Genomic DNA, 14,484 nt, shown 5'->3' on the forward strand with positions numbered 1-14,484 from the left:
CAGACAGTGCTTAGCCGTTTAAACGTAAACATGTCAGGCTCGTTTTAGAAATAGTCTATTTCGGAAATTTTACTATTGTATCCTGAAAATGGTATTCGCTGTGCGTTCCTGAATAGAAAAGTCACCTATAGCGTTCTTAACTAGGTACTCGTTGACCCGGAAATAACCGTAACTATCCCTAACTTTTCGAGTAGTTTTATGTCATTTCTATCTCAGAATCAAGAGCACGAGGCAAGAAAATCTTGGAGGGTTTTCCTCATCGTTACCGAATTTCATATACTTTGTATAACGGGAATGGAATAACAGGTACTAAAATTGTATCATTCTGAGATATTTTTCTAATATTAGAATCAAAATAGCTCGTGATTCTGACAAACAAAACATTTCAAATACAAAAAAAGTGGAGGTACGATTTTGTTAAATGGGGATTAAATTTTTTTTACACTATTTTTTTTTAAACGTAACAAATTTTGGGGTTTTCTACTCAAAATTACGAGCACTATCGATTTAAGCTTTTAATTGTTAGTTTTGTAACGCAGTTAATCATATATGTTGTTACAAAACTGACCAATAAATTTTGCATGAAAAATTAAGTATAATTAATTAGGCAAAAACGGGTAATTTTTTTCTGAAAACCCCCGATATGTCATGTGCAACGAATCGAATTCCATTTTCAAGTTACAATAGCTATATGTCTTGAAGGATGACAATAGTTAACCAAAAGAGTGTGTATAGAAAGTTTTGAACTATTGAATGATCATGTCTAGACATGAAGTGAATATAGTGGTTGTGGAACATAGAAACATACGCGTTTGGAGACAACTGGAGAAAGATCTTTATGATTATGACTCGTGAGTCAATTATAATTTCGTCAGATGACAACCTATATCGCTATATATAATTTAATAACAAAAAAATAAAAAAAATAAAAAATAAACAAATACCAACCTCGTTTTTGTCCGGTTCACTAAGGCTCTGAACTTGTAGTTCTAAGTTATACTAATAATAGTTTTTGTTGTCACCTGACGATTTATAGTTAAATTTACGAAAGTGAAAGCTATTTGACTTAAAAACGTATTTTTTTAATACCACGTCGGTGGCAAACAAGCATACCGCCCGCCTGATGATAAATAAATAAAAAATAAATAGTCATTTATTGTCGCAAAAATAAATAAATAACAAAGTTGTACATACAGCAACGGACAGGGACAATAGGGGTAGGGATAAGCAGTCACCGTAGCCTAAGGACGCCTGGAACTCCAGAGGTGTTACATGCGCGTTTGCCACCGTATTTTGAAGAACCCCATACTGTAAACCCTCGGCAGGGAGCTCATTCCACAGCCGGAGCGTCCGCGGGAGGAAATTCCTCATAAACCGCACAGTGTGCGACCATTTAGGCTGTAGGGTGTGAGGGTGTACTCTCTGCCGAAGGCAAGCGGTGCGGTGATAGAAAGCGGCCGTTGGCATCATGTCAAACAATTCTTCAGAGCACAGCCCATTGTACGAACGGTAGAACACACAGGAGGCAAAGTCTCTCCTTAGACTTAAAGGTTCAATACCGCTTGTGAGTTTCGGATCGTCGACGATTCGTACACATCAAAATAAGCTGAAAACCATGTCAAATAGTCAAAACAGAATCGATCTCTACTTTGTAAGTAAGCTTTGTTTTCCAAAAAGAAGCCGTTTCCATGGTTACAACGCGGTTTAATTATCCACGCATAGCAACCTATGTTAGATTCGAACACTCATTCAATTGTTCACTGTATCCCCACTAAATAAAGTACAAATTCCAACTGGTTTATGATGTCACATACGGATGTTAAAGTCGGGCCAAGTTAACTCCGCAAGCCTTTTGCAATGTCAAAGTGTGTAATGACATCATTAAAGTATTTTTTTAATGAAAATATGACGTTTATAATGCCACTCCCTCACTTTGTTCTATCCAAGTCGGGGTTAGTTAACGTAGGTTATTCGTGTTTTCATTTTATTAATGCCATAATGTCGCTGGCCCAATATTACAGAGTTCTATGGTTCACTTTTATCCAACTGAAATTTGAACATTGTCACGGTGACATTGAGTCGAATTTCAACTATCTCGAAAATGTAACATAGAACCCTGTAATATTGGGCCAGCGATATGCAAATAAAAACAAATGAACTAGTTTTGGAATTCAGCTTTTTGTTCACCTAATATTTAGATCAAGAGAATGAACCTTCAATACAGCACACTTATCTTTTTACATACACATACATACATAAACTCACGCCTGTATTCCCAAAAGAGATGAAACTGCTAGCGTCGGTGCCGCTTCTAGTAGTTAAGGGGTTTCAAAAAAATAACGAAATTGTGATATTGCACAATGTGACAGGTTGCCAGCCCGTCGCCCACAACACAACACACTTAAAACCATATATATCCCACAGTCGACTTTTACGACACCCACGTGAGGAAAGGAGGTAGTGAAATTCTTAACCCTACTTTTTAATCGACATTTATCGAAAATAGAATAATGGTGTTACAACATAATCATTCACCTTCATTCACACATAGTAAATCAGTTAACGACTAAAAACTCGACAAATAAATAAATATACTCGCAGTAGTTGCCATTTTGGATCATCCGGTCAGCCATTGCCGTATTCAACTTTGTTATATAACAATTTTCTAACATCCTCAAATCATAAATGTGGTTATTTACATTATATATATTTATATTTATATAAAAGTCAAATATTCATACGACCGAATAATAATCTCCCAAAATAAATTTGTCAATCCCCAAAACCCACGCATTCTACACTAAAAATCATTACCCTCGTTTTCCCGGTCGGCTAATAATGACACTTTCGTCATGTCTCCAAAATAATGCCATTAGTCCAATATGGGCACCCGATGGCCCAATGCATACCAATTTCTAATCATAACTATAGAAACATCATATCTTGGTCAAAAACGTTCCATAATAAATGTCCCTAAGCATGGGAAAATAAAGTTTAAACTCCTAAGTCAATAGTGTAAGATAGGAGGTTTGGAAAGTAGGAGTCCATTTGAAATTACGTAAGACGCCTACATTAGATGCTTGGGTGCCGTGTTACGCCAAAAAAGCATATCAACTTTGTATTATGAAGGCGCATATGCTCTTTTGCTGTCGTAGTAGACAGGTTCAATCAACTTTATTGACACTTTTTTGTTATCCTGCAACGAATTAGATTGTGGCAAAATGCTTCCTGAGACGGAAATAGGTTTACCATGTGAGTCCGATGTTAGATTGATTGATGGTTTTCTAATAAGTATTTGCTTTTCATATATGACAAACACAAAAAAGAAGCGTGTATGCGAAAAAAATAAAGGTGTTTTGGAACTAGGTAAACGTTCGTTTAGTGTGAATTTTATCACACAAGTAACAAATATGCCTTTTGGCATTAAGCCCACCATTTGTAATTTCATGTATGTATTGTGGATTAATGTTTAAATATTATAAAAGTCAAAGTCAAAATATTATGTATTCAAGTAGGCCTAGTACTAGAAACCACCACTTTTAAATTGTCTTATACAGATTATCAGATCAATTTATTGATGCAATTATTATTGATTTTGAAACATGTTGAATAATTATAGAGATTATAGCTATGTTTAAGAGTTTGTTAATAGTGTAGATACATATATACTGAATATTCTTCGTGATGTACCTAACACTTGACAACCAAGCACGTAAAAATATCTACTACAATCTAATTTGTAAACTAATATTTTCGCGCGTTTCGTTGTTTAAGATATTGCAGATGGCTGTACAAATGTAATCGCTGTTTTCAATTGTTTATTTCATAAGTTCAATGGGCTTTCAAAAAAAAACAATCTTGCATTCAAATGCTTTTATTATCTGCCTGTCTGCATGACGTCATATAATAGCGCCCAGATTAGGTCTTAATCCACCATCGGTGCCAGACGGTCGGCCGCCGAGCTATAGCGACTATAGTTAGAATATTAAATTAGTCGGTACAATGATTTATTACGTGGTTTCAATGCCCTCTTTTAAAAATATCAATCACTCTTGCTTTTACTAGCTTTTATGATCAGCGAGTCTGCATGACGTCATATAATAGCGCCCAGATTAGGTCTTATTCCACCATCGGTGCCAGACGGTCGGCCGCGGAACTATAGCGACTATAGGCAAATCAGTATCTAAAGCTTTTAAAAGGAATCTGACCTAGTCATCCATCAATCTCGTGAAAATTTCGCCAATAAATTATGATATAGCGTGGACGGACACAAAGTTTAAAAAGCTAAGCAAATACGACAGAATTGGCTATTCAATAATAAGGCGTGGAGTTTTTTTTCTTAGAAATAGCTAATAAAATATATACTTTAACTAAGAGTAAATGGCAGTAGAGATAATTATAAATGTTTTGTCATTTTGTAGTTATTTGTCTCAGACATTGACTTCGCCTCCGCCTACGCATTGTAATCAGGTTGCTCGCAAGATGTCTAATTAATTATAATGATATTGCAGTCGGATTCATACATTATGTATGGGGGATTGCAAAAACACATGATCATAAATAAATGTAACGCGTTTGTCGATTTACTACCGTCAGCCCACGGGCTCTTCCGCAGTATAGTTAATGAGTGCAAGTTAGCGCGCCGCCGTATAATAGAAGTTACGCTCTCATTTTATAACGATTTGCTGCAATGAAATGTAACTTGGCATGGACGTTCAAGGAATAAAAATAGGGATCCGGGGCATATTCAGTATCATATATAATATGGAAAGTTTTTAGGACTTCGTATGAAACGTTGGTCGACTTGGCCGACCTGCCACAAAGTAAAAAAAATCGTAAAAAAAAATATTTTTCTATTTTTCTATTTTTCTAGTCTGATCACTATACCGAATATGCCCTTAAACGGAATCCCCACCATTTTGGTTACACCTTGTATACCTGTGTCCAGTAGGAACTAGTTTTCGTTGCAAGGTATTCTTATACAAAGAAAATTGAGCGAGTAAATGTTTTCCATATAAAACTTCTAAGTACTAGTCTACTCGACAAGTTTAAAATGATGAAAAATTGGGATATTACTCCTAAAAATACGTGTATCTCATTGGATTTGGAATGTTGCATAGAAAATGTATTCGAAGCGTTTATTAGCACACAAAATATTCAAAAGTTGTAGACAAAAAAGGCGGAAAAAGAAAATGTTCCTTTACAGTACATATGGGGCTACTTCATAGCACTAGTGCGAGAAGTAGCATATTCCGTTACTGTGTCGAACATTTAAAGGGCCATATGTACTGTAAAACGTTGTACGATACATGTGCGAATAGGTAATTCGCAACTCGTGTCGATTTAAAACACTCCCTTCGGTCGTGTTTTAATTTATCGCCACTCGTTTCGAATTTCCTATTTTTCGCACTTGTATCGTAATGTACTATTTTACGCCAGTATCTCAAAATGTATAGGGACCGTGCGCGTTGGAGGGTCTGCCATCTTGTGGCCTGAATCGAAACCATAAATATGCACATGTACACGTCACGTGTTTTCTTGTGCATAGTAGGTTCTGCCATCTTGTGGGCTACATCGGAACAAAAAACATCACATTTACGCCTCGCGCGAAAAATCTGACGGCTCCTGTGCTGCCTCCTACAGTTCATGCTCGCTCCCTATAAATTACTCGTGCTAAGCGTTCTTACCAACCTGTATTTTTGCCAAAAAAATACAATAAATATTTCATAAACGTCATAACTCATAAAACGTCTGACAGATGATTGATATATGGGGAAGTATATAACAGAACACCCCAAAATGAACCCTGCGTTTATATGCCAAGGTGCATATTTCATTGAACGTGCCAGCTAGGGGCTTAAACGAGTCAAAAAGTCTACTCGCGTGCATACGGTAGCAATCGTTTTGAATCGATTCAGATAGTACGCGTAGTGCTAACACATCATGCAACGGACACTCGGTTTATAAATCGAGATACGAAAATTACGAATGAGCTGTGGCTATAAAATAAAATTATTTGCGCACCCACATAAACTCTTGAGTAATATTAACATAACTATTAACTATTACCTACAACCAATAACTAACTAACTACTACTACCAATGATATAGAATATAGATAATGCTTCAGGTAACTTGCGTAACTTTTAAGTTGTTGAAATAATAACTTCCTTAAAATTAATGTGCCACACTAAGAGTAAGGGTAAATTACACACTACAACAATTAAATCAAATCAAATATCATTTATTTTCCTATATTATTGTATAATAATAATTTCAGCAAACTACATAGGTACAATACAAATTTTATAAGCTTAAAAATCACGTCGCCGTCACAGTTTTCTGTTGCAGTGGTGGGATTAAAGACGATCATTTAATATGTGGCCAAAAATGGTGGGTTCAAACCGCGGTTGAGCAGAAAAAACACTATCGAAATGCAAACATATGACTAATATAAAAATTCAGCCAGGTTCCTATTCTTATCATCACAGACAAAGTTAAGATATTACTTACCCAATCTTTGACGCACGCTAATATGTACACTCCCGGCCAAAAGTATAGAAACAAGCTTATATTTTAATAGAAAAGTGTGATTTTTTAAGCGATGTAATATATATATACTACTCATTAGAAACAAAATGGTAAATATCCACTCACATGCTGTTGGTAGCCGCAGTTACCAGCTGTCACCCTTGTTTTATTATAATAATAGAAGTCACTGAAAAATATCGAGCACGTGATTGGATATAATGGTAAAACATATTAAAAGTAAATTACTCAAATTACTCTATGATATTTGCCAGTTCTACATTCTTCAAAGCAATTAAAAGGGTATAATTATTATGTTTATTTATTCTATTTTTTTTAAATATTTTTCAATCAATCAATCATTTATTTATTTGCAAAAATACAGTAACATAAGGTGTTAGGACCATTCAGGTACAATGTGTATTTTGCTTTCAAGCAATAATGTGTCAAATCTAAGCATTGAAAAATAACAATATTGAAATTAAGACATTAGCATAAATAGTTAGAGAATTAGAAAAATTAGGAAAAAAGTCAGTCAGTCGCCATAGAATAATAAAAATAATCAGTAAAAATCGAGAGAAAATATATATACATATAATTTATATATATATATATATATGAATTTGAAAATAAACAACAACAATACAACAACACAACAATTTTTTTTTTTTCATTTTTGACAATATTTTAGGATGTTTTGATATTTAGCGAGTATTTTTTAACCTTTTGTGGTTCCTTAATGTACATTTTAGGTTAAAATTATAAAAAAAAGACAGAAACATGAGACATTAAAGAAAACAACCTTGTTTCCATACTCTTGGCCTTGGGTGTATTAGGTATATCATCATCTCATCTCGATTCGTCACTAAGTTAGGTAATATTTTCACATTATAAGTAATGCTCACAATAGTTCGCAGTATTTAGCTCACAATCTATAAAAGTCATTGTGTGCGAGGCGGTATCATGTCTATATATAGCACACCTGTGCAATTACTATACATTTAGAAGTCACTGCACAATACAATGTTACACAAAGATTTCACCAACGACAGGGATAGGCCATGTTAAAATAATATGCCTTTTTTAGAAAAACATTAGGTTCATTTTGGATTGAATATCTAGTCAGCATAGAGATATAAGTCAACATAGAGTGCTCACTCCATACAACAGGCTGTTATTGTTATTAACCAGTTGTATGGAATGAGCACTCTAAGCTAACTTTTTAGGGTTCCGTAGCCAAATGGCAAAAAACGGAACCCTTATAGATTCGTCATGTCCGTCTGTCTGTCCGATTCTGTCACAGCCACTTTTTTCCGAAACTATAAAAGCTATAGTGTTCAAACTTGGTAAGTAGATGTATTCTATGAACCGCATTATGATGTTTACACAAAAATAGAAAAAAATCAATAAATTTTGGGGGTTCCCCATACTTAGAACTGAAACTCAAAAAATCTTTTTTCATCAAACCCATACGTGTGGGGTATCTATGGATAGGTCTTTAAAAATTATATTGAGGTTTCTAATATCATTTTTTTCTAAACTGAATAGTTTGCGCGAGAGACACTTCCAAAGTGGTAAAAAGTGTGTCCCCCCCCCCCCCCCGTAACTTCTAAAATAACAGAATGAAAAATCTAAAAAAAATATATGATATACATTGCCATGCAAACTTCCACCGAAAATTGGTTCGAACGAGATCTAGTAAGTAGTTTTTTTTTAATACGTCATAAAAATTAAAAAAAAAATTTTTTTTCATCAAACCCATACGTGTGGGGTATCTAAGGATAGGTCTTCAAAAATTATATTTAGGTTTCTAATATCTTTTTTTTCTAAACTGAATAGTTTGCGCGAGAGACACTTCCAAAGTGAAAAAAAGTGTGTCCCCCCCCCTGTAACTTCTAAAATAACGGAATGAAAAATCTAAAAAAAATATATGATATACATTACCATGCAAACTTCCAACGAAAATTGGTTTGAACCAGATCTAGTAAGTAGTTTTTTTAATACGTCATAAATGGTACGGAACCCTTCATGGGCGAGTCCGACTCGCACTTGGCCGCTTTTTGTTTATCTATGCTGGTCGGTAATATAGAGTTACGTCTTTATACCTAGGTTATGTTTTATTGCAATTTATTATCTATTGATAGAACACTAATGCTCAGGGTCAAAAGTCAGAAGACTAACATCTACAGAAATAAATATAAAAAAACCGGCCAAGTGCGAGTCGGACTCGCGCACGAAGGGTTCCGTACCATTATGCAAAAAACGGATAAAAAAACGTTTGTTGTATGGGAGCTGCAACAGAAATACATCATCTGTGAAAATTTCAAATGTCTACCTATAACGGTTCATGAGATAAAGCCTGGTGACAGATAGACAGATAGACGGACAGTGGACTCTTAGGAATAGGGCCAAGTTTTTACCCTTTGGGTACGGAACGGGACGGGTAGAGTTCATCGTTTGAAAACAAAAATAAATTGAATACCTACTCGTATTAATGAACCTTATCATAGGATCTGTCATCACTTGCCATCAAATAAGGCCAGGATCTATTTGTAAAGGACAACTTTTGTAAATCCCAATTAATCATTAACTGTTTTCTATACATATTTCTATAATTTAAATGAATATGGTATGGTACCGTTTTATGGCTGCTCTTCACGATGGCCCAGCGCTGGACCAGCGAGATGGCCATGCGGTTGAGAGCACGCACTATGGAATTGGCCACGTGTAGAAGCGTACGCACCATGACTGGCCCATTAACTTTGACGTGCGGACGAAAAACCGACATCGTGGCCATCCCATCGCCATCCCACCGCGTCATAAGCCATCCGACACCTAGCCCTTGTTAGTGGGCCAGTATGATGGTCTATCGTGTAGAGAGCCATTACAAGTAACTACCAAAAATTCCATCTGTACCGTGGTCGCGGTCCATTGCATTTGTCTGTCATTTTAAATCAAAGTGGCAGTTTCGTAATAATAGCGAAGTATAAAAATACCGTGCCCATATTCTGACTATTGCACCGTGGCGTATTTACATCGTCATGAATGGACGGGGTTCAAGGCTTGTAGAGTTGCAATCGCCTATATTGTTTTAATACTGTTTATTTATTACTAAATATATAGCAGTGGTTAATGATGTGGCGTCTGAGTTTCCATGATTATGAAATTTTCATATCCATTCGAACTTTTTGAAAACTTTCCGTAATTTGTAGCAGTGGTTCCTATAACATTTTCAATAATGCATGTCTACCCTCTGTGTCCTATTTGGGAATCGGATTTATCCTTTTTATTTGTGCAATAATGACAATTCAGTCGGTCCTGGAGAGCTATCGCAAACATCGTTATTCGATGAGCGTGTTATACCTAATATTTGGGAGAGCTTAGCTCAAAAAACTAAAAAATGCGCGTTTTCCTAGAGATAAGACCTAGCTAGATCGATTTTTCGTTACAGTAAATTTCATCGAAATCTGTACAGCCATTTCCGAGATCCCCAAAAAATATAAATATACAAGAATTGCTCGTGTAGGTATAAGATCCATCTTAGTAACTTTGGTGGCAGGGATGAACAAACACAAGAAAAAAAATTGAAATCCGTCATCGGTATAGTATCATATATCAATCCATTCGTTGGTAGATGCAATTCTGATCTAAGCCACCGAATTTAAACATTCATATATTGATTTTCAAACATGTCTTAGATACATCTTACTGAAAACATACAGAAAATTTCCGCACCCGTCGACATGATTGATAATTGGGTAGTTATAATTTAAAAATTATCCTTGAAAATCAAATGTTGATCATATGTTTCGTAGAATTACGCATCGGTGTAACATGCGGTCAGAAGTTATGGAACACCGTCAAGCGCGTCAAATCGAAGCCGACCTTATTTGGTCGACAATCGCCCATTGACCATATGCTCGCACATGTGTATTTGCATAGAGTATGTGGCACGTGTGAACCAATACTAGTTACACCATCCTTCTGCAGAAAATTGACAGATGGTTTCAAGCTTATTAATCTTCTTCAAAAAGAAAAAATACATAAAAATTGTAATTTATCAAGATTGTTCAAACGATTTTTAAAGTAAGACATTCCACTATAAGATATTTTTCTCAGAAATGGACGGCAAAGTCGTCATTGCCGGTAAAAAAATAAATATATCAGGGGACATCTATACAATTACACAATCAAAAAGTTAAAAACATTGCAGTCTCGATTTCGCGACTGCAATGTTGCATACAAATTCCATTATTTGTCGAGTTCAAAACTTAAAATAAATTGAAATGGCCATATCAAATGAAGGCATAGGTCCATTAAACAGGCAAACAGATGATCAGTACTTATTGTTATAATGTTGGCACCGCGTTAGCATATTTTCGGCAGGCTTCTATTTTTGAAAAAAAAAGGCGGAAAAACAAATCTTATCAATTGTTTTTACTTTTATCCAACCTCGACATTCCTCGACCTCGATGGAGCCATAACACGAAAAAATTATTGATTGATTTCTGTGAAAACAGATACGTAAGAACATTGCTTCTGAAAGAATATTTCTATTATATTTATATTTCTTGCACCATTTTTGAGACAAGTATAATGACTCGGCTGGAAGGCTACTTGCTGGTTCCAGATTCAATTAAACGGACTCCCAACGTCGTCCGTTTAAAACGAATCCGAAGCCAGCAAGCAGCTACTTCCGAGCTTGTTTTTTCAACGTTTTCTATACCTTTAGGGTTATATATATATATATATATATATATATATATATATATATATATATATATATATATACCGCTAGCTGGCCGGACACGGAGCGGGTGAGCGGGTTAACGAAAAATAGTATGAGCAACGGTAATTGACGCCGTCGCGTGCGGTGGATTTTACCTACAATGGCACCCGCGCGCGTGTACCCGCTCCGGCTAGCGGACGCCCTTAACGAATGCTAGATAAGAGTAGGGCCAAGTAAACAGAGTTTGAATTGATCCACCATAAACACCAAAATCCTATGAAAATGTGACTGTCGTGGCACTGCCACACTTTATTACTTCAAAGTCTGTACCGACTTAGAGAGACGCTATGTTTTTCTTACACTTACTGGTACGATAATTACCATGCAACTCCTAATTGCATATTGCATGTGTTTTAATGGCGATGTGCTTATCGTGGGGATCCATAATTGCTTGTAGTTACCATATTATTATGTTAAAGTAAAGCTATAGGGAATTTAAATTGACCTACATATTGTATAAACTTTGCCTGTTATATTATTCGTAATATGTTTTATTAAACTACACAGTACTTGTTTACATCTCGTAGAAGGCTTCAAACCCCATAAGCACAGTTTACCAAAGCAGTTTACTAGGTACTCAACTCCTCATATTTGGAAAAAGCTTTTTCTGACCCGTGTAGAAGAAGCAAAATTGTTTTTTTCTGTCCTCCGGGCGGAAAGCGTCAACTTTGCTCCCGCTGCGCTAAACGAAGTTGCCGCTTTCCGCGTCCGTCGAGCAGAAAAATAGTATCCGCACCACGGGAGGAAACGTAGGACATTCCATCCCGCGTGTTTGCCACCCTCGCCTTCGGCTCAGGCAACAATTTTACACGCGGCGCGCAATTTCCTACTTTTCCTCCCTTGGGACACAAATAACTATTTGTCTTCTCTCCTGTTGTTTTATGTAGTAAATTTTCCGCTCCAAGGAAGCAAAGTTAAATTTTGTTTCCTCTATGAAGGGTACCTCTCACATCGCTTTGATTCCAACTAGTTCTACTGCTACTAGAACTGGTGAAATGGACCTTCAAAACTCTTCCCTTTCTCTTTCACACAAATTATTACTAATAATTTTCCATATTTCAGTCCACATGTCCTATCATCAGGAACATCAAATCCGTCTACCTCCGGCCTTCAAGCGCAAGACAGCATGAAAACACATGACGAAGAAGTCAATACAGGAAGAGATAAGGACAATAAGGAGGCATGTGTGTCCGACTGGCTTTCAGGTAGGTTTACTCTCGGAACGAGGACAGAAGGAATGATCTTTTGCTCCAAGGCATTAATATTAAGGAGTTGGACGGCTGTAACAGGATTTTAGCTTTCCCTCAATCAAGGGAAGCTAGAGCTCTGTTCAGTATGGTGATGGTGGGCATCCGAAGACGAAAATAATGATCTCTTTTAGCTTTTAAATGTTTTAGTGTAAGAACACTTCTCGATGTGTACTATTGAGCGGCATCGTCTTTTAGACTAAGCTCGTTAAATAAAGATAAAAAAAGGTAGGTTTACTCTATATGAATATGACACTCATTTCATTTGGCAAAGCGAATGTTACGTTGAGACAATACGAACAATCTTTAACCTATTAACCGCCGTAGTATGATATATAAGACATACAATATCCAGCTCATTTCGCCGTCTGATGAATAAGACAAAACTTCGTGTAACTTCGTACCGGCGCGGCGGTGGTAGCAAGCTCGATTAAAAATTCTAAGCTGTTAAAAAGTTAAAATGATAATAATACGATCGCTAGAATTTGGAAGCTTTTAAATTTTTGTTTTTGCGAACTCTTATATTAATCAAAAATTTAAAAAAAGTCTAACGAAGGGGCATAGCTATGGGAAACATACTACAATATTGTGTAAAAATAATTTCCATAATGGTTGTCCACTAGCCTCTTTTATAGGAGGAGGAGGCTTACAAGCAGGTTGCTGCTTATACCATGTCCAAAGACAGATGCCGTCATCACAGGCTCTCCATCAAGTGGGCTCTCCACAAAGTGGAACAGCCTATTGCAACGTTTGCAGCCCATAAGACAGTTCGTTCGGAACTGTCTTATGGGCATTTTCAATTAACTTTACTTCAATTTTTAGGTTATTTCTACTCGGAATAACGAGGATTATCGATAGGTATAAAAAGAAAACAGACTGTACGGAAGTATGTATCCTGCCATCCATCCTGCAAATCCTGTTACGGGATCGATCCCGAAATCGCAAAAAAATATGGCACTCACATAAAAAACAACGGTGTCGGATTAGTTATAATACCTATATGAAACAGTCAATTTTTTTTTCCGTATTCGGGGTTGGTTCCATAGTAAAAGTTGCTTATGATAAGTTCACAATTTATGTCTTCTCCAAATATCCCCGTTTCAAAGCCTCACTCACAGCTGCTTTCAGGCGGACCCCTCGGCTCCAAAGGTGTGGTACTCGTGTTCCGATCATGTGTCCTGGCCTCCCGAACTCCCTCCATGGAATCAACCACCAAATCTACAGGGCAAAACACAGGTATATGTTGTAAAAAGTATTGTGTTAGTAAACAAAACGTCCCTATAATTAATGTTTTATTGCAATCAATAGAACAAAACACAGGTAAAAATACTAGTTATATTTTGTTAAAAGTATTTTAGAAAGTGCATCGTAAAGAACTATTTATTAAGAGGGACGATCGCGTTGATATAGAAATGTTAACTTCCGGATATTTGTTAACTATCAAATAGTCGCCAAAAGGCGCCCCTTTCGCTCGGCGTAAAAAAGTATTTGGCAGATTCCTGAAGAGTTTTTGCTTTGCCTTTGTTGCTTATTTGTAATCAATAATTCCTAAATTTTACAACATAATCGCAAAACATTTATTTTATACTGAATATGTTATTTAAAATTTTATTTGGACGTTCTAGTTTTGAACACGTGTAGGTACATATTACTATCATATGCGGCCCACACTCGTCCATACAGACGAACTTTACCATCTCCAGAATTAAGATAACCATTTCATTACTATTCCAGGCACCGCTATCTTACTAAATAAAGCGAAAAACATGGCGAGACGACTAGTCCCCGAGCCCCACACGTTCAAACCCAACAACATCATGCACGAAGTCATGGAGACGTTCGGCAATAGCAACAAATTCGCAGGACAGGCTTATGTCGTCCGTCATGTCAGTGAATCAGGTAAGTTATCAATGATTTTGG

General features: G+C 36.3%; 1 protein-coding gene across 7 annotated transcripts in view; it reads left to right on the forward strand.

Annotated features, from left to right (window-relative positions):
• The window catches only part of LOC133528138 (tubulin polyglutamylase TTLL5), a 51,555-nt gene that overhangs the window by 10,745 nt on the left and 26,326 nt on the right, over positions 1 to 14,484 (forward strand). For all 7 annotated transcript variants that reach the window (XM_061865380.1, XM_061865381.1, XM_061865385.1 and 4 more), the window contains 3 exons: positions 12,380 to 12,522; positions 13,693 to 13,800; positions 14,299 to 14,463. In XM_061865380.1, the coding sequence (XP_061721364.1) occupies positions 12,380 to 12,522; positions 13,693 to 13,800; positions 14,299 to 14,463 (416 nt within the window). The remainder of the gene's footprint in view (positions 1 to 12,379; positions 12,523 to 13,692; positions 13,801 to 14,298; positions 14,464 to 14,484) is intronic.

The sequence above is a fragment of the Cydia pomonella genome, chromosome 19 (assembly GCF_033807575.1).
Source record: "Cydia pomonella isolate Wapato2018A chromosome 19, ilCydPomo1, whole genome shotgun sequence".
Lineage (NCBI taxonomy): Eukaryota > Metazoa > Arthropoda > Insecta > Lepidoptera > Tortricidae > Cydia > Cydia pomonella.